Genomic DNA, 24,852 nt, shown 5'->3' with positions numbered 1-24,852 from the left:
CTTTCCACAGAAAAGAAACTCATGGACTTGCAGAACAGACTTGTGGTTGCCAAGGGGGAGGGGGAGGGAGCAGGATGGACTGGGAGTCTAGGGTTAATAGATGCAAACTGTTGCATTTGGAGTGGATAAGCAATGAGATCCTACTGTACAGCACATAACATATACATTTTATAATTACAGTTTTATAATTACAATTTTTTTAAATTACAAACTGTAATTATAAAATGTATATGATATGCAAATGACCTAGGAGAGCCAAAGTCATTTTTTTTTTTGTCTTTTTTTTTGTCTTTTGTTGTTGTTGTTGTTGCTATTTCTTGGGCCGCTCCCGCGGCATATGGAGGTTCCCAGGCTAGGGGTCGAATCGGAGCTGGAGCCGCTGGCCTACGCCAGAGCCACAGCAACGCAGGATCCGAGCCGTGTCTGCAACCTACACCACAGCTCACGGCAACGCCGGATCGTTAACCCACTGAGCAAGGGCAGGGACCGAACCCGCAACCTCATGGTTCCTAGTCGGATTCGTTAACCACTGCACCACGACGGGAACTCCCAAAGTCATTTTTAGAATAAAGGCAAGTTGGAGAAATTACCCTACCTGATTTTGAGGCTCACTATAAAAGCTATTGTAAAAAATTATGGGTTTGCCAAAAGGACAGTGTATTAACTATATTTTCTTATTTTGTGTAATTTTTTTTAATTGGGATATGTAATTTTATTTTTATATGATTTTTATTTTTCCATTATAGTTGATTTACAGTGTTCTGTCAATTTCTACTGTACAGCAAAGTGAGCCAGTCATACATGTATATATTCTTTTTCTCACCCTATCCTCCATCATGTTCTATCATAAGTGACTAGACATAGTTCCCAGTGCTATACAGCAGGATCTCATTGATTATCCACTCCAAATGCAACAGTTTGCACCTATTAACCCCAAACTCCCAGGCCATCCCATTCCCTCCCCCTCCTCCTTGGCAATCACAAGTCTATTCTCCAAGTCCTTGAGTTCCTTTTCTGTTGAAAGGTTCATTTGTGCCCTATATAGGATTCCAGATATAAATGCTATCATACGGTATTTGTCTTTCTCTTTCTGACTTACTTCACTTACTATGAGAGTCTCTAGTTCTATTCATGTTGCTTCAAACGGGATTATTTGGTTCTTTTTTATGGCTGAGTAGTATTCCATTGTGTACATATCTTAATCCATCTTCTTTTTTTTTTTTTTTTGTCTTTTTGCCATTTCTTGGGCCACTCCCGTGGCATATGGAGGTTCCCAGGCTAGGGGTCTAATCGGAGTTGTAGCTGCCAGCCTACATCAGAGCCACAGCAACTCGGGATCCAAGCTGCATCTGCAACCTACACCATAGCTCACGGCAATGCCGGATCGTTAACCCACTGAGCAAGGGCAGGGATCAAACCCGCAACCTCATGGTTCCTAGTCGGATTCGTTAACCACTGTGCCACGACAGGAACTCCCTTAATCCGTCTTCTTAAATCCATTCATCTGTGGATGGACATCTAGGTTGTTTCCATGTCTTGGTTGTTGTGAATAGTGCTGCAATGAACATACAGGTGAATGTGTATTTTTCAAGACAAGTTCTGTCTGGATATATGCCCAAGAGTGGGATTGCTGGGTCATATGGTAGTATTTTATGTATTCTTGATGCTCTGGCATCTGGTGCCTTGCTGATGGATCCTGGAGAGACTGCCCTTCTCAGGGCGAGTTATTTTCTTCCTAGAGACAGCAAATGACTTCCTTGTAAGTATACCTTTCATATGCAAACCAACCAATCCAGAGCCCATATCCACCAACTATCTCTTTATCAAGATCTCACAGATTGAGCCACTAGACTCCTGCCCTAATCACCTCAGGGCCAGATACCTGGCAACTAAGGACAGTCCTTACACCCCAGAGCCCACTGAAACTACTCAAACTAGCTAATTCTAAACCTCCCCCACCTGCTTACTCTGTGTCACCCATTCTTACCCCTGAAAATCTCAAGGGTCTTGCCCATGCTTTCCCCTTACAACCTCTACCTCCTGATTGATCCTGGTGTTCCCTGGTGTGACCCTGAGTGGTGTGGAATGCCTCCTCCTCTTGGGACTGGGAGTTACAAACTATTTTCTTTTTTATATTCCTTTTAAAATATATGTATTTCTTTTTAAAATTTTTATTGGGGTAGAGTTGATTTACAGTGCTGTCTTAGTGTCATGTTTACAACAAAGTGAATCAGTTATACATATACGTATATCCACTCTCTCCCCCCCCACCATACATTATTAAAGAACATTGAGGCTCAGTGGCTTAAGAACCCGACATAGTGTCTATGAGGTTGTGGGTTCAATTCCTGGCCTTGCTCAGTGGGTGAATGATCCAGCATTGCCACAAGCTGCAGGCATAGGATATGGTACTGCTGTGGCTGTGGCATAGACTAGCAGCTGAGGCTCTAATTTGACCCCTAGCCTGGGAGCTTCCATATGCTGCAGGTGTGGCTGTAAAGAGAAAAAAAAACCTTGAGTAGACCTCCCTTCACTATACAGTAGGTCCTTGTTAGTTATCTATTTTATATATAATAGTGTGTATACGTTAATCCCATCCTCCCAACAGATTCCTCCCCTCTGCCCCATGGTTCTAGCTTTGGTAATCCTAAATTTGATTTCAAAATCTTTGAGTTTACTTCTGTTTTACAAATGAGTTCTTGTGTATCATTTTTATTAGATTCCACATATAAATGATATCTGATACCTGCCTGTCTCTGTCTGGCTTACTTAATATGATAATCTCTAGGTTAAAAATTATTTTCATTGGCAATTATCTCTGGATCTGTTTGCCTCATCATACCTGAATAATTTCATTTTAAAACAGGAAGACATACAGGACAATTGAACAGAAGAGAGAGTCCAGAAATAGGTTCACATTTATTAAAATCAAATGATTTTAATAAATGTGCCTACCTTAGGAAATTCAGTGGGGAAAAAGTCTCTTCCACAAATGATTCTGGAACAACTGAATATTATATTGAAAACAATGAACATCAATCCTTACATTAAACACACAAAATGGATTGCAGACCTAAACTGAAAATGCTAAAATAGTAAAACTTACAGAAGAAAATATGAGAAAATCTTTGTGACCTTGTAGTAGGCAAAGATTTCTTAGACCACAAAAGTACTAAAATATTAAACTTTTTAAAAAGATGATAAATTAGACTCCATCAAAATTAAAACATTTGTCCTTTGATAGGTACCAGTAAGAAAAGAAAAATTGCAAGGAACTGACTGGAACAAAATATTGGAGATATATATATATATATAAATATATATAAAGACAAAAAGCATCTCAATGGTGGCCTGGGGCCAAAGTGGTGGTGGGTATTAACTACAAAGAGCATAAAGGTGCATTTTTGTGTGATGGAATGTAATATATCATGATTGGGGTGATTATACAAGTGTGCACCTTTGCCAAAATTCACCAAACTGTACTCTTAAAATGGATACATTTTATGGTATGTAAATCACACCTTAAAAAAGCTGATATTTAGGAATTCCCATCGTGGTGCAGCAGAAACGAATCCAACTAGGAACCATGAGGTTGTGGGTTCAATCCCTGGCCTCCCTCAGCAGCTTAAGGATCCAGCATTGCTATGAGCTATAGTGTAGGTCTCAGACACGGCTTGGATCTGGTGTTGCTGTGGCTGTGGTGTAGGCCGGCAGCCATAGCTCTGATTTGAGCCCTAGCCTGAGAACCTCCATGTGACACAGGTACGGCCCTAAAAAGCAAAAATAAATAAATAAAAATAAAGTTGATTTAAAAAAAATGCTAGGTGACAGTGACCATAAAGTCAGAAGATGGGAGAGAGGTGTGAAGATAAGGGAGGTAGAGCGAAGTAAGAAATCTGAAGGCAATACCTACAAAAAGAAAAGGAGGTGAGGCTAGTTGTAGATGACAGTTTATTGGTATCTTAGAGTGAGAAGATGAAAACCAGAGGGAGAAGAAGATGAAAGAGCACCAGAGAGAATAGGACTGAGGCAACCAACTGATCTCCAAAGAAGGAAAATCCATGGAAACCTGAATGTATAGAATAAGAATCTAAGGCCCCATACTAGTCTCAGTCCTTAAGCATAAAAATGCGATGGAAGGAACAGAATAACCAAGAAAGCCAGACCTGTAGTGAGGAAGCCTGGCATATGACCCAGAGTATAGGTATTAGAGCAATTCTTTTGGAGGAAAGCCAAGCAAAGAAGACAGGGGATAACAGTAAGGAGAATAAAGGGAGAGAACAATTTGGTACCAGAGAGGCCAATGTTACCTATTTCAAGCAGTTTCTAAAGTTTTGAACCTTCAAGAAGCGTAGAAATCATGGCACTTTAAAGATATTGGCCTCAAGTATTTCCAGGTCTCCCTTCTGCCTGAATCACACTTGCTCACCTGAACAGCGCCGATGTGGGGTATCTCTCTCCAACATCCAAGGCTCCTCTCCTTGCTCCAACTTCAAGATGACCTCTGGTTTGGGAATTTCATACCCTGTTAACAGGAAATGATAGAAAACAGGGTCCAGTTAATGGCTTTCCATTCATTTTTTTAAGTTTTATTGAAGTATAATTTACAAGGCTGTGATAATTTCTGCTGTACAACAAAGTGACCCAGTCACACACACACACATATCCATTCTCTCTCAGATTCTTTTCCCACATAGATGATCACAGAATACTGGGTAGAGGTCCCTGTGCTATATAGCAGGTCCCCGTTGGCCAATCACTCCATATACCTCAGTGTGCACATGCCAATCCCAAACCCCCAATCTATCCTCCCCCCCGCAACCTGTCCCCTTTGGTCACCACATGGTTTTTCAAAGTCTGTGAGTCTGTTTCTGTCTTCTATTGTTTCCCATGTAGTCTTTGGAAAAGTCACCACATTTCATTGGGAAAAGAGTAACAAGCACAAAGATGAAGGGACTGGAGAATCTCAGACCAATCAAGGATGACGCCATCACACACTTGACATGTCCCCAGAGCCCTAGCAGCTGAGGATGGAAACAGCCTCGCTGAGGTTCTGCAGTAATTCCCTAGGCTGTTATAGCTAAGTACCGAAAACTGGGTGGCTTAAAATAATAAAAATGTATCATTTCATATTTTTGGAGGATAGAAATCTGAAATCAAGGTGTTAGCTGAGGATGGAAACAGCCTCGCTGAGGTTCTGCAGTAATTCCCTAGGCTGTTATAGCTAAGTACCGAAAACTGGGTGGCTTAAAATAATAAAAATGTATCGTTTCATATTTTTGGAGGATAGAAATCTGAAATCAAGGTGTTAGCAGGGGAGAATCCTTCCTTGTATCATTTAACTTCTGGCATTTGCCCCGAATCTTGGGTGTTCCTTGGCTTGTAGATGCATTTTGATCCTGTCTCAAGGCTGCTTCTCCCTGTGTAACTTCTTATGGTCTTCCCTCCATGTGTGCCTATTTCTATGCCCAAATTTCCCTTTTTTTATACGGATACCACTCATATTAGGGCATGCCTCCAATGACCCCATTTTAACTTGATCACCTATATAAAGACACTACTTGCAAATAAGGCCACATTCTGAGGTACTGGGGGCTAAGATATCCACGTATCTTTTTTTTTTTTGAGGGAACACAATTTCAACCCATAAGAGCCTGCCCTCTGACCAACCCCCCAAATTCATGTCCTTTCCATGTGTAAAATACACTAATCTCTTCCCAATATCCCCCAAAGTCTTAATCATCCCAGAATCAACTCTTAGGTCTAAAATCTCATCTAAACATCAACTTGGGAGTTCCCATTGTGGCTAAGTGGGTTAAGAACCCGACATAGCGAGGATGTGGGTTTGATCCCTGGCCTTGCTCAATGAGTTAAGGATCCAGCATCGCCATGTGCTTTGGTGTAGGTCGAAGACGCGACTCAGATCTTGCACTGCTGTGGCTGTGGCTGTGGCTGTGGCTGTGGCGTAGGCTGGCAGCTGCAGCTCTAATTCAGTCTCTAGCCTGGGACTTCCATATGCTTCAGGTGCAGCCGTAAAAAGGGGAAAAAAAAACAAAAACAAAAAAACAAACATCAACTCAAAGTCTCAAATCTCATCATCTAAATCATCCAAATCTTATGGGTGAGAGTTGAGTATGAGTCATTTTGGGACAAAATTCCTCTCATGTAAACCTGTGAAGGCAGACAAGTTACCTGCTTCCAAATTACAATAGTGGGACAGGCATAGGATAGATACACCCATTCCAAAAGGGAGAAATCAGAATTTAAACAAGGATGGCAGAACATGATGGAAGATAGTATGAGAAAGAGAATGTATATATATGTATGACTGGGTCACTATGCCCTACTGCAGAAATTAACACAACACTGTGAATCGACTATATTTTAATTAAAAAAAGAAAAATTATTTTATTTTATTTAGGCCCACACGTGCAGCATATTAAAAGTTCCTGGGCTAGGGGTCGAATAGGACCTGCAGCTGCCGGCCTACACCACAGCCACAGCAAATGCAGGCTCCTGATCTGAGCCGCATCTGTGACCTATGCTGCATCTTGCGGCAATGCCTGATCCTTAACCCACTGAGCAAGGCCAGGGATCAAAGCCAAATCCTCATGAATACTAGCTGGGTTCTTAACTTGCTGAGCCACAAAAGGAACTCTGAAAAAACAACAATTTTTTAAAAACCGAAAAAAAAAAGGGGGGGGGATGGCAGGTCTCAAGCAAGTCTGAAATCTACCAGGGTAAATTCCATTCGACTTAAGGCTTGACAATAATTCTCCTTGGTTCAATGGTCTGTCCTCTAAGCCTATCAGGGTGGTAGCCCCACTCCCTTGGCCCTGGGCCAGGTGTGGCACCACTTACTATTATTATCCCTTGGAGGACGGGATTAAGATGGCGGAATAGAAGGACTGGAGCTCAACTTCTCTCCTAAAAACAACAAAATTCACAACTAAAGACTGAGCAATCTCCACCAAAATGGACTGGAAACCTTAAAAAAGATACCCTACTCCAGAAGAAAAAGAGGAGGCCACATCAAGAGGTAGGAGGGGCGATTTTGTGATATAAACAACCCCATACCTCCTGGGTGGGAAGCTCTACAGACTGGAAACTAACTGGTTCACAGAGACTCACCTACAGGAGTGAGAGTTCGGAGCCCCACATCAAACCCTCACGTGCGGGGATCTGGCACTAGGAGAAAGAGCCCCGGAGCATCTGGCATTGAAGGCCAGTGGGGCTTGTGCGCAAGAGCTCCATGGGACTGGGGGAAAGGGAGACCCCACTCTTAAAAGGCGCACACAGACTTTCACATGCACTGGGTCCCAGGGCAAAGCAAAGTCTCCAAGGGAATCTGGGTCAAACCTGACTGCAGTTCTTGGAGGACATCCTGGGAAAACAGGGGTGAATGTGGCTTGTTGTGAAGGAAGGACATTGAAAGCAAAGCTCTTGGGAATATTCAGCAGCAGTGCCTTTCACTGGAGGTGGCCATTTTGGGAAAATCTGGCCCCACCTGACAGTCAGCTCCTGAGAGGCCCCAGGGCAAACAACAACCTAGGTGGGATCTCAGCCCCACCCCTCAGTAAACAGGCTCCCTAAAGACCCCTCAGGCACACAGATGCCTCTAATCCCATCCAGAGACTAAGCCCCACCCACCAGAGGGATTAGAATCAGCTCCACCTACCAGGGGGCAGGCATCAGCCCCTCCCATCAGGAAGCCTACACCAAGCCCCCACACTGACTTCAGCCACAAGGGGGGCAGACACCAGAAGTAAGAGAGGCTACAACTCTATTATCTGTAAGAAGGTCACCACACCAAAAACCTATAAAAATGAAAAGACAGAGGACTATAACTCAGATGAGGGAGAAAGGAAAAACCCCAGAAAAACAGCTAAGCCATGAGGAGATTCTCAGCCCCCAGGAAAAAGACTTTAGATTGTTGATGCTGAAGATGATGCAAGACATTGGAAATAAACTGGAGGCAAAGATGGATAACTTACAGGAAACACTGAGCAAAGAGATACAAGATATAAAACTTAAACAAGAAGAGATGCAAAATACAATAACTGAAATAAAAAATTCACTAGAGGCAGCTAACAGCAGAATACAGGAGGCAGAAGAACGAATAAGCGAGGTGGAGGACAGATTAGTGGAAATTACAGATGCAGAACAGAAAAGAGAAAAAAGATTGAAAACAAATGAAGAGAGTCTCAGAGAACTCTGGGACAATGTGAAATGCACCAACATCCGTATTATAGGGGTGCCAGAAGGAGAAGAGAGAGAGAAGGGGACAGAAAACATATTCCAAGAGATAATAGCCGAAAACTTCCCTCACATGGGAAAGGAACCACTCACTCAAATCCAGGAAGCACAACGAGTACCATATAAAATAAACCCAAGGAGGAATACACCGAGACACATATTAATCAAACTGACCAAAATTAAAGACAAAGAGAAAATCTTGAAAGCAGCTAGGGAAAAGAAACAAATAACATACAAGGGAATCCTGATAAGGCTATCAGCAGATTTTTCAACAGAAACTCTGCAGGCCAGAAGGGAGTGGCATGATATACTCAACGTGATGAAAGGAAAAAACCTCCCACCAAGATTACTCTATCCAGCAAGGTTCTCCTTCAGATTTGAAGGAGAAATCAAAACCTTCACAGATAAGCAGAAGCTGAGAGAATTCAGCAACACTAAACCAGCCTTACAACAAATACTAAAGGAACTTCTATAGGTAGAAAAGAACAAGAGAAGAAGGAAAGGAAAAAGAACGGCAAAAACAAATCCAAAGTAATTAATGAAATGGCAATAAGAACATACATATCAATAATTACCTTAAATGTGAATGGACTAAACGCCCCAGCCAAAAGACATAAACTGGCTGAATGGATACAAAAACAAGACCCATATATATGCTGTCTTCAAGAGACCCACTTCACTTCTAGGGACACATACAAATTGAAAGGGAGAGGATGGAAGAAAATATTTCATGCAAACAGGGATCAAAAGAAAGCTGGAGTAGCAATACTCCTATCAGACAAAATAGACTTTAAAATGAAGAATATTTTAAGGGACAAAGAAGGACGTTACATAATGATCAAAGGATCAATCCAAGAAGATGATATAACAATTTAAAATATCTACGCACCCAACACAGGTTCACCACAATATATAAGGCAACTGCTAACAACCTTCAAAAGAGAAATTGACAATAACACAATCATAGTGGGGGACTTTAACACCCCACTTACAGCAATGGACAGATCAACCAGACAGAAAATCAATAAGGAAACACAGGCCCTGAATGAAGCATTAAACCAGATGGACTTAATAGATATTTATAGGACATTTCATCCAAAAGCAACAGAATACACATTCTTCTCAAGTGCACATGGAACATTCTCTAAGATTGATCATATCCTGGGCTACAAATCCAACCCCAGTAACTTTAAGAAAATTGAAATCATATCAAGCATCTTTTCTGACCACAACGCTATACGACTGGAAATCAACAACAAGAAAAAAACTGCAAAAAACACAAACACGTGGAGACTATTATCCTTAGTGACTCATCAACAAAAATGTTGCCTCCTGTTCTGGCAACCTTATTATGCTCTGCTGTCCTAGATGTCTTAGTTCCAAAGGAAGGAATGCTTCCACCAAGAGACACAACAGTGATTCCGTTGAACTGGAAGTTAATCTGCCCCCTGAGCATCTTGGTCTCCTTGTGCCTCTGAATCAAAAGGCAAAAAAGGGAGATGCTGTGCTGGCTGGGGTGACTGACCCTGACTACCCAGGGGACACTGGACTGCTTTATCACAATGGAGGTTAAAAAAGGGCCAGGTCTAGAATATGGGAGATCTCCAAAGGCAAGCTATTGTGCCCTGTGATTAAAATCAATGGAAAACCACGAAAACCCAATCAGGCAGGACTGCTGATGGCCTGGACCCTTGAGGTATAAAGTTTGGGGTCACCCCACCAGGTAAAGAACCACAACCAGCTGAGGTACTTGCTGAGGGCAAAGGGAACAAAGAAGGGGTAATGGAAAAAGGAATTCTGCCTCAGGACCACTATATAGAAACCTGCCTAGTTTGCAGTCCATGGCCTGCCCTGTGGATTTCAGACTCGTGACATCAGAGTTCCTGTCGTGGCACAGTTGTTAACAAATCCAACTAGGAACCATGAGGTTGCGGGTTCAATCCCTGGCTTTGCTCAGTGGGTTAAGGATCCAGCATTGCCATGAGCTGGGGTCACAGATGTGGCTTGCGGATCCCGCATTGCTGTGGCTCTGGCATAGGCCGGCATCTACAGCTCTGATTAGACCCCTAGCCTGGGAACATCCATATGCTGCGGGAAGTGGCCCTAGAAAAGGCCAAAAAGAAAAAAAAAAAAAAAAGCTGTGACATCAACTCACCTGAATTTCCAGCTTGCTGGCCTGCCCTTCAGACTTGTCAATCCCCACAACTGCATAAGCCCATTCCTTAAAATAAATCTCTCCCCCCACTCTTGTATTTATGTACACACACACACACACACACACACACACACACATGGATGTTCATACTCTCTATATGTATACAGCCATGTCCTATTGGTTCCATCTCCCTGGAGAACCATAATATAGATTCTGATACTAAGTGGATCTAGAGGAACAGCGTCTTAAGGGTGAGTTTTCCGAACTATTTATGAGATTTCTGGAATCGGTACCTTATTTTAATTAGATTCAAAAGCGCCAACAGGAGTTCCCACTGTGGTTCAGTAGGTTAAGAATCTGACTAGTATCCATGAGGATGCAGGTGCGATTCCTGGCCTCACTCAGTGGGTTAAGGATCCAGTGTGGCCACAAGCTGCAGCGTAGCTCACAGACGTGGCTCAGATCTAGTGTTGCTGTGGTTGTGGTGCAGGCTTCAGTGGCAGCTCGGGTTCAACCCCTAGTCTGGGAACTTCCACATGCTGCAAGTGCCGTAAGAAGAAAGAAGAAAGAAGAAGAAGAAGAAGAACTAATTACTCTATTTCCAGTAGTAAGGAGAACATCAATAGTCACTGGCATATGATCATGGAGAAGTGCAAAAATATCAACATTGGATACACCTAATCAAATTCTTAGAAGAGGTGAGATTTTGGATGATCCTGTACTTGACCCTTTGAAAGTTTCTGGCAAATATACAGATATAATAAGATTGCCGAGTTGCTTCTGATTGCACTGGACAAAGAAAAGGACGAGCTCAGGGATTTTGATTTCCCAGCTCAAGCATTGCATAAATGACCTGAAAATCTCTATGTCTGGTCCTGAGAGCAACCCTTAGCTCCTGTAGCTGCAGAGCTGAGCTTGCTGAAAACCACACCCAGAGTCTCATCCTGGGAGTGGCTAAATTACAAATAAACTGAATTCCCGACCTCTCAGGGTGTCTGCTGTTAAAGGAGGGCATTGACTAGGGAGGAATGGGATCCTGCAAATTGGAATGGGGACACATGAGAACACGTGAGGACACGGAACCTCGAACTTTGGATGAATCATTGCCAGAAGCAGCAGCCCTTCTGCCCTTGACTGAGATTAACCCTACTCTGCCCGAGGAGCCTGCAGCAGCCTCCCCTGAGGGACTTGCCTTGGAAGGCACTGCTGAGTCCTAACCCCAGGACCTATGCCCATCACCCTTCTTTGCTTCCGGACCTGTAACTAGACTTAAGTCTCATCAAGGCCCAAAGAGTGAAGGACTGAGTCTGATCCATGAGAAAGCGGGATACACTCCAAAAAAAAAAACCCCTGCATGATTTGTCCAATTGATATGGACATAAATCTGGGAAATATGTGTGAAAATGGATATGAAGAGTATAGGATAATGAAAAGAACATAAACTTGGATCAGGCCAATTTTTTTTTTTTTTTACATTTTATCTATCTATCCATCCATCCATCCATCCATCCATCCATCTACCTACTGTTGCACCTGCAGTATATGGAAGTTCCCAGCTAGGGGTCGAATCGGAGCTGCAGCTGCCAGCCTACACCACAGCCACAGCAATGCCAGACCTGAGCCGCATCCATGACCTATGCCGCAGCTTGCAGCAATGCCAGGGATTGAACCTGCATCCTCATGGACACCGTGTTGGGTTCTCAACCTGCTGAGCCACAATGGGAACTCCCAAAACTATTGATGCGTGTACACTAAGCAGATTCTGAATTTACCATTGCCACTTGAGGGCTTAGAAAGGGCTCCAGCAGCCCCTGCTTGGCTGGTTGGCTGAAAAGTGGACCAAAACGTGGCCCAGACTACATGAAGTTGAAATGCCAGAAGCGATTTTTTTTTTTTTTTTTTGGCTGCGCCCTCAGCATATAAAAGTTCCCGGGCCAGGGATCAAACTTGTGCCACAGCAGTAACTCAAGCTACAGCAATGACAACACCGGATTCTTACTTGCTGAGCTACCAGGGGACTCTCAGAACTACTTTGGAGGTATATAGAGAAAGGTACCCAAAGGCTTAGGGAGATTGAAATGTGAGAGTGGTTTTGTCACATAAGATCTGCCAGCTCACACTGGGAGGGTCCAGAGACACACCTGTCATGAGGACGGGGACAAATAAATTTGTGGGGGAGCCCCTAGTAATCTGTGATTACTCTTCTCTGTAGGTCAGAAACTTCAGTGAGAACTACTGCCACTCAACTGGAAATCTAAATGCCATGGGAGTAGCTGAGTTCTGGGATGGCAGTGGCCAAATGGAGACACCGAGTTACCAAATGCAAGGTGGACACAGACTGTATGGACAGCAGGGTCAAGGCAGTAATCAGAATAGTCCAATTCAGGAGTTCCTGTCATGGCTCAGTGGTAATTAACCCGACTAGGATCCATGAGGATCTGGGTTCGATCCCTGGCATCGCTCCGTGGGTTAAGGATCCGCTGTTGCTGTGAGCTGTGGTGTAGGTCGCAGACACAGTTCGGATCCTGCGTTGCTGTGGCTGTGGTGTAGGCTGGCAGCTGTAGCTCTGATTGGACCCCTAGCCTGGGAACCTCCATATGCTACAGGTGTGGCCCTAAAAAGACAAAAAGGAAAAAAAAAAAACACAATAGTCTGACTCATAGAGATCAATGCGGTTGGCTAGTTGATCATGACATCCCTCGAAAAGAAATAAACAGGCGATCTAGTAAATTCTTACTTGGTCTGTACATAAGGAGAAGAGGTCTAGGACAAGTGAACGGAAGTCTAACCTGACACATCAAAACACAGAGTCCTGGCTCCTCAATCAATTCCCTGACTTGAACCCAGTTTATATAGTCAGAACCTTTTGAATGAACGGAAGCTGGGTGCCTAGAGGAAGGACCCCAAGGCACTGCCAAAAATGTATACTACTCATTTTTCTCCCAACCTTCCCGAGAGGGACCTATGGCCCTTTACCAGGGTGCCTGTGCACTGGGGAAAAAATAATGAGACTTTGCAGACATTTCCTGGACACTGGGTCTGAACTGACACTAATTCCAAGAGACCCAGAACATCGCTGTGGCCCACCAGACAGAGCAGAGGCTTATAAAAGTGATCAGTGGAGTTTTATCTCAGGTCTGTCACACACGTTGGGCTCAGTGGGTCCTCAAACCCATCCCCGTGGTTATTTCTCTGGTCCAGGAATGCATAATTGGAACACACATCCTTAGCAACTGGCAGTATCCCCATACTGCTCTCCTGACCTATGGAGTGAGGGCTTTTATGGTGAGATATGCCAACTGGGAGCCACTAGAACTGCCTCTACCTGTACTCTACCTGTACCTCTACCTGTACCTGTACCTAGTACTGCCTCTACTACATTCCTGGAGGGACCGCTGAGCTTAGTGCCACCATCAAGGACTTGGAGGACGTGGGGTGGTCCCATCACATCCTCATTCAACTTGCCTATGTGGACTGTGCAGAAGACAGACGGGTCTTGGAAAATGACAGTGGATTATCATAAACTTCACCAGGTGGTGATTCCAAGAGCAGCAGCTGCTACACCAGATATGGTTTTGTTGCTTGAGCAAATGAACATAGCCCTTGATAGCCAGGATGTTGCTACTTATCTGGTAAATACTTAAAAAAATAATAGCTGCTAGTAAAGACCAACAGAAGCAGTTTTCTTTCTGATGGCAAGGCCACCCATATACCCAGTCTTCCTCCCTTTTTTCCTGTCTCTGTCCTCTTTAGCCCAAGCTTGGCAGCATTTCTTCTGAGATAGCTAGATCCACAAATCACACTCTTAATCTTTTTAACCACACCCTTGGTGCTCTTTCCAGAGTACACCTTCTCATGTATTGCCATCTGGATGAGCTGAGAATCTTCCGAATCATCACATTCTGGTTCCTGTTTACTACCCATTCCTTCTTCGATTTTTCTCATTCCTCCAGCATTTTACTTATAAGTATCGAGGAGAAACCAAGCCTTGCCTTTAACACTTTGCTTAGAAATCTGCTCAGCTAAATATCCAAGTTCATCACTTACGAGTTCTACTTTCCACCCAAGAGGACGAAATTCAGCCAAATTCACTGCCACTCTATAATGAGGGTCACCCTGCCACTAGTTTCCAATAACACATCCCTCACTTCCACCCGAGACCTTACTGAAAACACCTTAACATTCCTATTTCTACCTGCAGTTTCTTTGAGGCAATCTAGACTTTTTTTCTATCAAGCACCTGAAAATGTGTCCAGCCTCTCTACATTGCCCAATTCCAAAGCCGCTCCCATGTTTTATTTTTAGGTATTTGTTACAGCAGCCTCCCCACTTCCCAGTACAGAAAGCTGTACTCAATTTCCTAGGGCTGTTGTAACAAAGTCCCACAATCTGGGGGGTCCCCAACAACGTCAATTTCTTGTCTTGCAGTTCTAGAGGCCGGAAGTCCAAAATCAAGGTGTCAGTAGGGCCATGCTTTTTTTGAAGGTGCTAGAGAAGGAACTATTCCATGCCTCTCCCCTGGCTTCTCGTGGCCTCAGGCATTTCTTGTCCTAGAGATGCATCAGTCCATGCATCAGACCATACATAAGTCACATGGTCATCTTGTTCTTGTGTGTCTTCACATTGTCCTCCCTCTGTGTTTGTGTGACTCTGGGTCTAGACTTTCCTTTTTTATAAGGACATTAGTCATAGGTAGATTGGATTAGGGTCTACCGAATGACTTCATCTTAGCTTGATTACTTCTGTAAACACTCTATTTCTGAAGAAGGTCACATTCAGAGGTATTGGGGGTGAGGATTTTGACATATTTTATTTGGGGGACCCAACTTTACCCATTACGGGCTCCTCGCAGATTCGCAGGGTGGTCGTGCTTACCCAGCGACAGGAGGTGGCTGTAGTTCTCCAGCATCACGTCCTGGTACAGGCGCCTCTGAGCAGGGTCCAAGTGCTGCCACTCCTCCCTGCTGAAGTCCACGGTCACGTCCTCGAATGACACTGACACCTGTAACAACACGATTCCGTTCAGGGTGACATGGTCAGCACTGGGGGTTGGAGGAAAGACAAACAGGATGATGTTTTTAATGATTTTTACCATAACATCCCATGTGGTATACCTATTAAATACCTACTTATACATAATGCATAGAATATAAACATCTAACCATACGTTTCGGCTCTTCACTGTATACAAGAGCCTTTTATTTTAAAAAATAATAATTTTGTACAGGAGTTGAACTTTATCCTATTTTCTTGCTCATTTAAATGGGAAATTTGTGTTTTATGAGTTTTAGAAGGAAGCATGTACACTTTTCTTTTTCATTTCACATAGCTCCCTCTACGTTGCTTTCCTTTGGTCTTCAAAAATAGAGCCATTTTCTCTGATGCCTTTTTTTTTTCTCAATTCTCATTTAATTCCATAGTGGTCCAAATCTATGTCCTGCAGGATTTCAACATATAGTCCATCTAGAAGGATGTTTCATGTGTCCCTGGAAAAGAATGTATATTCAGCTGTTGGTGGGTGCAGCACTGTAAGGTATAAATCAACTTGGCTGAGTGTCATTAAGATCTTCTATCACTTTACGCATTTGTCTTCTATTTGTTCAACCAATTATTTGTCAACTTTCTGGTAAACACTGACAAGGAGATGTTAACATTTATATGGCTATGCAGAAGATCTAGAATACACAAAGCAAAGATTACCATGGAGGATTTATACTGTGTAATGTTAAGACTTGCTACAAAGATACAAAAATGCAGACAGTATGGTATTGATATAATACAGACACATATCAATGGAAGAAAATAGACAATCCAGAAACAGATCTGCACATATTTGGACAACTGTTTGTTTGTTTTAATGGTTGCACCTGCAGCATATGGAAGTTCCAGGGCCAGGGACTGCATCCAAGCCATAATTGCAAACTATGCCACAGTTGTGGCAACGCTGGATCCTTTAACCCACTGAGCCAGGCTGGATATTGAACCCGCACCTCTGCAGCAACCTTAGCCATTGCAGTCAGACTCCTAACCCACTGCGCCACAATGGGAACTCCTGGACAACTGTTTTTTGACAAAGGTGCTAAAATGATTCAATGGGGGAAGGGAAAGTCTTTAAAAATTGTGCTGGAACAAATGGTTTTAAGTTTTGGAGGAAAAAAAACAAACCTTGACCCACAATTTACATCATATATATAAACATTAATTGTACACACACACACACACACACACACACACACACACACAGTAACTCTGTGAGATGATGAATGTGTTGACACAAAGATAATAGAACAGAACAGTGAGTCCAGAAATAAACTCATACAATATGGTCAATTTATTTATTTATTTATTTATTTAGTCTTTTTTTTGCTATTTCTTTGGGCTGATCCCGCGGCATATGGAGGCTCCCAGGCTAGGGGTCTCATCGGAGCTGTAGCCACAGGCCTACGCCAGAGCCACAGCAACGAGGGATCCAAGCCGCATCTGCAACCTACACCACAGCTCACGGCAACGCCGGATCATTAACCCACTGAGCAAGGGCAGGGACCGAACCCGCAACTTCATGGTTCCTAGTCGGACTCATTAACCACTGCGCCACGACGGGAACTCCTGGTCAATTAATTTATGACAAAAGAGCCAAGAATATACAATGGGGAAAGGACAGTCTCTTCAATAAATGGTGGTGGGAAAACGGGACAGCTACACACACACAAAAATGAAACAGGATCACTATCTTACACAACATACAAAAGTTAACTGAAAATGGATGAAAGACTTGAACATAAGACCAGAAACAATACAATTCCTGGATGAAGACATAGATGGTGTGCTCCCTGACATAAGTCTTGGAGATGAATTTTTGGACTTGACACCAAAAGCAGAGGCAACAAAAGCAAAAATAAACAAACGGGAATATATCAAACTAAAAAACCTAGGCACAGCAAAGGAATCCTTCAACAAAATGACAAGGCAGCCTACTCAATGGGAAAAATATTTGCAAAGTATATATCTGATAAGTGGTTAATATTCAAAATATACCAAGAACTCATACAATTCAATAGCAAAAAACCTCAAAGAAATCTTTTTTTTTTTTTTGTCTTTTTGTCTTTTTAGGGCCACACCTTCAGTATGGAGGTTCCCAAGCTAGGGGTTTGATCAGAGCTGCAGATGCTGGCCTACACCACAGCGACAGCAATGCCATATCTGAGCTGTGTCTGCGACCTACACCACAGCTCAGGGCAACGCCGGATCCTTAACCCACTGAGTGAGGCCAGGGATCGAACCTGCAACCACATGGTTCCTAGTCGGATTTGTTTCCTCTGCGCCACGACGGGAACTCCCAAAACCTCAAAGAAATCTGATTAAAAAATGGGCAGAGGAACTATTTTCTCCCATTTTATAAGTTGTCTTTTTGTTTTCTTTTTGGTTTCCTTTGCTGTGCAAAAGCTTGTCAGTTTAATTAGGTCCCACTGGCTTATTTTTGCTTTTATTTCTGTTGCCTTGGGAGACTGACGTGAGAATATATTCATAAGGTTGATGTCAGAGAATGTTTTGCCTATGTTCTCTTCTAGGAGTTTGATGATGTCTTGTCTTATATTTCAGTCTTTCAGTCATTTTGAGTTTATTTTCGTGCATGGTGTGAGGGTGTGTTCTAGTTTCACTGATTTGCATGCAGCTGTCCAGGTTTCCCAGCAATACTTGCTGAATAGACTGTCTTTTTCCCATTTTATACTCTTGCTTCCTTTGTCAAAGATTAATTGACCATAGGTGTCTGGGTTTATTTCTGGGTTCTCTATTCTGTTCCATAGGTCTGTATGTCTGTTTTGGTACCAGTACCACACTGTACACCCCCATGTTCACTGAAGTATTATCTACAATAGCCAAGACACAGAATCAACCTGTAGGTTCACTAGGAAAAAATGGAAAACGAAAATGTGGTATGTATTATTTAGCCATAAAAAGAAGGAAATCTTGCCATTTGAGACAACACGGATGAACCTTAAGGGCATTATGCTAAGTGAAGTAAGTCAGGCAGAGAAAGATAAATAACGTATGATATCGCTCATATATGGAATTTAAGAAAAACAAACAAAAAAGAACTCACAGATACAGAGAACAGTTGGTAGCTGCCAGAGGCAGGAGTAGGTGGTGGGCAAAACAGATGAAAAAAGTCAAAAGATACAAACTTTCAGTTAAAAAATAAATAAGTCATGGGGATATAATATACAGCATGGTAACTATAGTTAATAAAACCGTATTAATGAAAGTTGCTAAGTAAATCATAAAAGTTCTCATCACAAGAAAAAATTTTGTAGTTATGTACAGTCATAGATGTTAGCTAGACTTATCGCAGTGACCATTTCACAATATATACAATACTGAATCATCATGTTTTACACCTGAAACTAACAATCTTAAACGTCAATTATACCTTGATTTAAAAAATAGCCAAGTGAAAAGTCTAGAACTGAAAAGAACCGGAAAACATAATCTGGAACTACAAAATTCACTAGATGGGCTTAATGGTTAATGACCAAAACAAGTAATGACCATAAAGAGACACCAACAGAAACTATCCAGTCTGAAAAGCAGAGAGAAAAAATTAAAAAAAAAAAAACCAGAATAGTCTCAGGAATGGAATAGTCAATAACAAAATATTTAACATACACATAACTGGAGGCCCAGAAGGAGAAGGGAAAGAGGGGAAAGGGATAGAAAAGATACTTTAAGGAGTTCCTCTTGTGGCACAGCAGAAAACAATCTGACTAGGAACCATGAGGTTATGGGTTTGACCCCTGGCCTCGCTCAGTGGGTTAAGGATCCGGCGTTGCTGTGAGCTGTGGTATAGGTCACAGATGCGGCTTGGATCTGATGTTGGTGTGGCTGTGGTGTAGGCCGGCAGCTGTAGCTCCAATTGGACCCCTATCTTGGGAACCTCCATATGCCATGGGAGCAGCTTTTTTTAGTTTAAAAAATAATAGGCAGAAGTTCCCATTGTGGCTCAGCAGAAATGAATCTGACTAGCATCCATGAGGATGCAGGTTCAATTCCTGGCCTCACTCAGTAGGTTAAGGATCTGGCATTGCTGTGAGCTGTGGTGCAGGTCACAGATGCGGCTCAGATCCTGCGTTGCTGTGGCTGTGGTGTAGGCTGGCGGCTGCAGCTCCGATTGGACCCCTAGCCTGGGAACCACCATATGCCACGGGTGCAGCCCTAAAAAGGCAAAAAATAATAATAATAATAGGCAGAAACTTCCCAAATATGATAAAAGACATAAATTTACAGATTCAAGAAATCCAGCAAATCCCAAGCAGGATAAATCCACAGAAAACTATGCCTATGCACACTGTAGTCACACTAATGAAAACCAAAGAAGAAAAGAGTTTGAAAGCAGCCAGGAAAAAAAAAACCCTGAAAAATGACATATTACATACAGGGAAACAGTGACTAAAATGACGACTCTCTGCTCAACAGAAGAAACAGAGGTCAAACTGCACAACACAAAACACAAAATTTTTACATGCTAAAGAAAATAAGCGTTGGGTTCCGTGATTAGGTCTTAAGGCCTAGGAATACTTCTTCATGGCTTTTGAGTCTACCCTTTGTGTTTTTGGCCCCACCCTCTGAGCCCACTTTCCTATGTCATTAAAGGATGAAAGGCAGCATTTCATGAAAGGCAGCAGAAGAGTTTTCTCAGTCTGCTTCCTGCCAGAGGAATTTTGAAGATCCAATGTCTTCTTCCCATTTCTGTACTGTCTCTATCACCTTCAGTCTAAGGTGCTAGTGTTTCTGCTCATATGATTTGCTCTAAAATTTTATGAGTTGTCTGTGAATCTCATTGGGTTCACTCCCTTAGACAAAAACTGCACCTAAAGGAGTTCTTGTTGTGGTGGAAAGAGTTACGAACCCAACTAGTATCCATGAGGATGCAGGTTCGATCCCTGGTCTCGCTCAGTGGGTTAAGGATCCAGTGTTGCCGTGAGCTGTGGTGCAGGTCACAGACGTGGTTCGGATCCCGTGTTGCTGTGGCTGTGGTGTAGGCCGCAGCTGCAGCTCTGATTCGATCCCTACCCTGGGAACCTTCAGCGGGTTGACCCTAAAAAGCAAACAAACAAAAACTGCACCTATAGATCTCGTTGAGCTAAGCCATTCTTTACCTTGGACTCCAGCTGAGAGGGCTGAGGAACAACACTCTTAAGCTTCCTAGGGGCCCTCTTGTTTGATTGAGAACTACGAGGCCCTCTTAGTCTCTTCAAGGGGAGTTTTGTGTGGCTGAATGCTCTGATCCTCTGATCTGAAGTCTTAACGAAAGGTTGTATAGTCACATCTATTGGTTTATTTCTAGCTCGTATTTTCCTGATCATGTTTCAAAGCCATTATTTCTTAAGTTTCGAGTCTTGTGTTATCTGTGGAGGCTAATAATTTTCAAAACCATCAAGTCCTGGATGCTTTGTTTAAGTTTACCAAAGTCCTTTAAGAGTCCTTCTCCCAGTTTATCTTCTTTCACATTTTGCTAAAAGCAGTAAGAAGAAACTAGGAGCCGTCAACACTTTTCTTGAAAATATCAGATCACCAAGTTCATGAATCTTGACAGTGCTCTACTTTCCACATAATTACAGATGACAGTGTTGCTAAGTTTCTATCACAGAGGCTCCTCCAGTTTCCAAAATGTGTTCTTTACTTCCTTTTGAGCCTCAGCAGCAGCATTTGAAAGTCCAAATTTCTACTAATCATCTGTTCAGGCAATTTAAGCTTTCTCTAATACCCGCCTCTAAGAACTCAGCTTTCACCCACATCCCACTTTGAAAGACATCCCCACATTTTTAGGTATTTGTTATGACAACACCCTACTCCCAGTACATTATTGGCGTTAGTTTTCTATTTGATGTATAGCAAATTACCCTAAAACACAGTAAGTTACAACATCTATTATCTCACTTAGCCAGGTCCTCTCGCTCAGGGTCTCTCACACAGCTACAATCAAGGTAGTGCTTTTTTCATTATACAACTACAGATGTGATAAATTCATTGAGTAATTTAAAAAACCTATATTTCATTTGAAAAAAGAAAAAAAAATTGAAAACAAGAAATAAAATAAAATAAAAAATAAATTTAAAAAGGCTGCTTACTGAAACAACATATCAACATATCTGCATAAAGCAGATACAGATAAATTTAGAAGGAAATAGCTTTAAATGCTTATACTAGAAAAGAGTCTAAAATCAACAACCTAAAATTTAACCTTAAGAAGCTAGAAAATAAAAGACCAAAGAACCCTAAAGAAAGTAAAAGAAAATTAGCAAAGCCAAAAAAAGAATGAAACAGAAAACAGATGACAGAAAAAGTCAACAAAAAATTACTTCAAGCTGCATTATAGATCTAAACATAAAAACTAAAACTAAAAATGCCCTAGAATAAAACATAAGAGAATATCTTTGTAATGCTAGCACAAACAAGGGTTTCTGGACATAGTACAGAAAGCAACAACCATAAACATTTTTTTGATAAATGGAATTTTATAAAAATTGAAAACTTATGCTCATCAAAAGATGTCATTAAGAAAACAAAGAGGAGTTTCCGTCGTGGCTCAGTGGTTAACGAATCCGACTAGGAACCATGAGGTTGCGGGTTCAATCCCTGGCCTTGCTCAGTGGGTTAAGGATCTGGCATTGCTGTAAGCTGTGGTGTAGGTCGCAGACGTGGCTTGGATCCCGCGTTGCTGTGGCTGTGGCACAGGCCTGTGGCTATAGCTCCAATTAGACCCCTATCCTGGGAACCTCCATATGCCGCAAGTGCAGCCCTAGAAAAATACAAAAAGATCAAAACAAAAAAAAAAAAAAAAAAAAAAAAGAAAAGAAAGAAAGAAAAAGAAAAAGAAAAGAGTTAAGACACAGACTGGGAAAAATATTTGCAATACATATACAAAACATCCATATTAATATTTGCTCATACATAAGAAGCAACTCTTCATCTATTCAAGTTTGATGATGAGATTACAGCAATCCAGTCACATCTTCGGGTTCTACTTTGAATTCTAGTTCTCTTGCTATTTCCACCGCATCTGCAATTACATCTTCCACTGAAGTCTTGAATTCCTCAAAGTCATCCATGACTTCTCCTAAACTCATGTTAATGTTGATATTTTTACCTCTTCCCGTGAATCATGAATGTTCTTATTGGCATCTAGAATGGTGATTCTTTTTCAAAAGGTTTTGGGTTGACTTTGCCGAGATTCACCAGAGGAATCACCACCTATGCCAGTTATAGCATTACAAGATATATTTCTTAGATAATAAGACTTGAGGTCAAAATTATTCCCTGATCCATGGGCTGTAGAATGGCTCTTGTGTTAGCAGGCATGAAAACAACATCAATCTCATACATATCCATCAGAGCTTTTGGGTGATCAAGGACCTTGTAAAGGAGCAGTAATATTTTGAAAGCAATCTTTTCTCTGAACAATAGGTCTCAACGGTGGGCTTAAAATATTCAGTAAACCATGTTTGTTTTTTTTCTTTTTTGGCCACCCCATGGCATATGGCATTCCCAGATCAGATCCAAGCTGCAGTTGCGACCTGCAGCAACACTCGATCCTTTAACCCACTATGCTGAGCCAGGGATCAAATCTGTGTCCTGGTGCTACAGAGATGCTGTCAATCCTGGTGAACCACAGTGGGAACTCCCAGTAAACCATGCTGTAAACAGATACACTGTCATCTAGGTTTTGTTGCTCCACTATATCGAGGACAGGTAGAGTAGATTCAGCATAATTCTTAAGGGCCCTAAGATCTTCAGAAGGGTCACTGAGCACTCGCTTCTTAAAGTCACCAGCTGCATTAGCCCCTAAAAGAGAGTCAGCCTGTCCTTAGAAACTTTGAAGCCAGGCATTGACTTCTTTTTAGCTATGAAAGTCCTGGCTGGCATCTTCTGATAGATCTACATCTGTTTCATCTACACTGAAAATCTGTTGTTTGGTGTAGCCCCTTTTATTAGTTCTTTTATGAGTTACTTTAGCTAGGTCTTCTGGATAACTTGCTGCATCTTCCACATCAGCACCTGCTACTTCACCCTGCACTTTTATGTTACGGGGAGCGCTTTCCTTAATGCCCATGAACCAACCTGTGCCTGCTTCAAACTTTTTTTCTGCAGTTTCCTTACTTCTCTCAGCATGCATAGAACTGGAGAGAGTTAAGGCTTGCTCTGGTTTAGGCTTCGGCTTAAGGGAATCTTGTGGCTGCTTTGATGTTGTATGCAAACCACCAAAACCTTCTCCATGTCAGCAAGAAAGCGCTTTTGCTTTACCATTTGTGTGTTCACTGGAGTATCACTTTTCATCTCCTTCCAGAACATTCTCTTTGTATTTCTTTGGTGCAAGAGACCTAGCCTTCAGCCTTTCTCAACTTTCGACATGCCTTCCTCACTAAGCGTAATCACTTCTAGCTCTTGATTTAAAGTAAGAGACTCTTCCTTTCACTCCAACACTTAGAGGCAATTCCAGGTTTATGAACTGGCCTAATTTCAATATGGTTATGTCTCAGGGAATAGAGAGGCCCAAGGAGAGGAAGAGAGATGGGGAACGGCCAGTCAGTGCAGCAGAATGAACACATACACTTATCAACTAAGTTCACCATCATCTACGGGCACCGTTTGTGGCACCCAGAAACAATTACAATAGTAACACCAAAGATTACTGCTCACCGGTCACCATAACAAATAGTAGTGAAAACGGTTGAAATATTGCAGGAATTACCAAAATGTGACACAGAGACGTGAAGTAAGCAAATGCTGTTGCAAAAATGGCGTCAAGAGAGTTTGCTCAATGCTGCTTTGGTTGCCCACAAACCTTCAATGTGTTAAACAATGACAACCATACAACACAGAAACAGACTTACAGACATAGAAAACAAACTTTCGGTTACCAAAGGGGAAGGGGGGATAAGTTGGGAGTATGGGATTAACATATGCACACTATCATATAGAAAAAGAGTAATAATAAAGCCCAAGGAAGCATAGTCAATATCTTGCAAGAAACCATCATGGAAAAGAAACCAAAAAAGAGGGGAAAAAAAACCCTCCCAATATCTATGATGAGCAATGAGGCAAAGTGCAATAAAAACGAGGGACGCCTGCACTAAGAGTTGGTGGAGGGCAGAGGTGGCTCCCAAGATTTCTCAGACAACAGTTACAGAGATGAGCATCTAAGTGCAAAAGGAAGGAAGCTTGTGACCAGTATGGGCAGAAACCAGGCACATGGTTACAACTTTGGCTGCTTGGCTGAGGAGCAGGAGGGTATGGGAAGCTTGTTACGGAAGAATGGCAACAGCTGATATACCTGACGGCTCTGCCCCTCCTACCTTCTATCATGCCAACCTCAGATTCCCTGAGAAACAACAGCCAAAGCTCTGAGAAGTTTTGTGCAGTAGATCCTGCCTCCTAGATATAAT

At 42.3% G+C, this 24,852-nt stretch overlaps 1 protein-coding gene across 7 annotated transcripts in view; it reads right to left on the bottom strand.

The window, feature by feature from the left end:
* ZNF81 (zinc finger protein 81) overlaps positions 1-24,852 on the bottom strand; it is a 125,644-nt gene that overhangs the window by 23,530 nt on the left and 77,262 nt on the right. For all 7 annotated transcript variants that reach the window (XM_021080390.1, XM_021080389.1, XM_021080394.1 and 4 more), the window contains 2 exons: positions 15,287-15,413; positions 4,430-4,525 (listed from right to left, as the gene is read on the bottom strand). In XM_021080390.1, the coding sequence (XP_020936049.1) occupies positions 4,430-4,525; positions 15,287-15,413 (223 nt within the window). The remainder of the gene's footprint in view (positions 1-4,429; positions 4,526-15,286; positions 15,414-24,852) is intronic.

Source organism: Sus scrofa, chromosome X, assembly GCF_000003025.6.
Source record: "Sus scrofa isolate TJ Tabasco breed Duroc chromosome X, Sscrofa11.1, whole genome shotgun sequence".
NCBI classification, from domain to species: Eukaryota; Metazoa; Chordata; class Mammalia; order Artiodactyla; family Suidae; genus Sus; species Sus scrofa.
The sequence above is the reverse complement of the archived record's forward strand: the minus strand, read 5'-3'. Positions and strand labels throughout refer to the sequence as shown.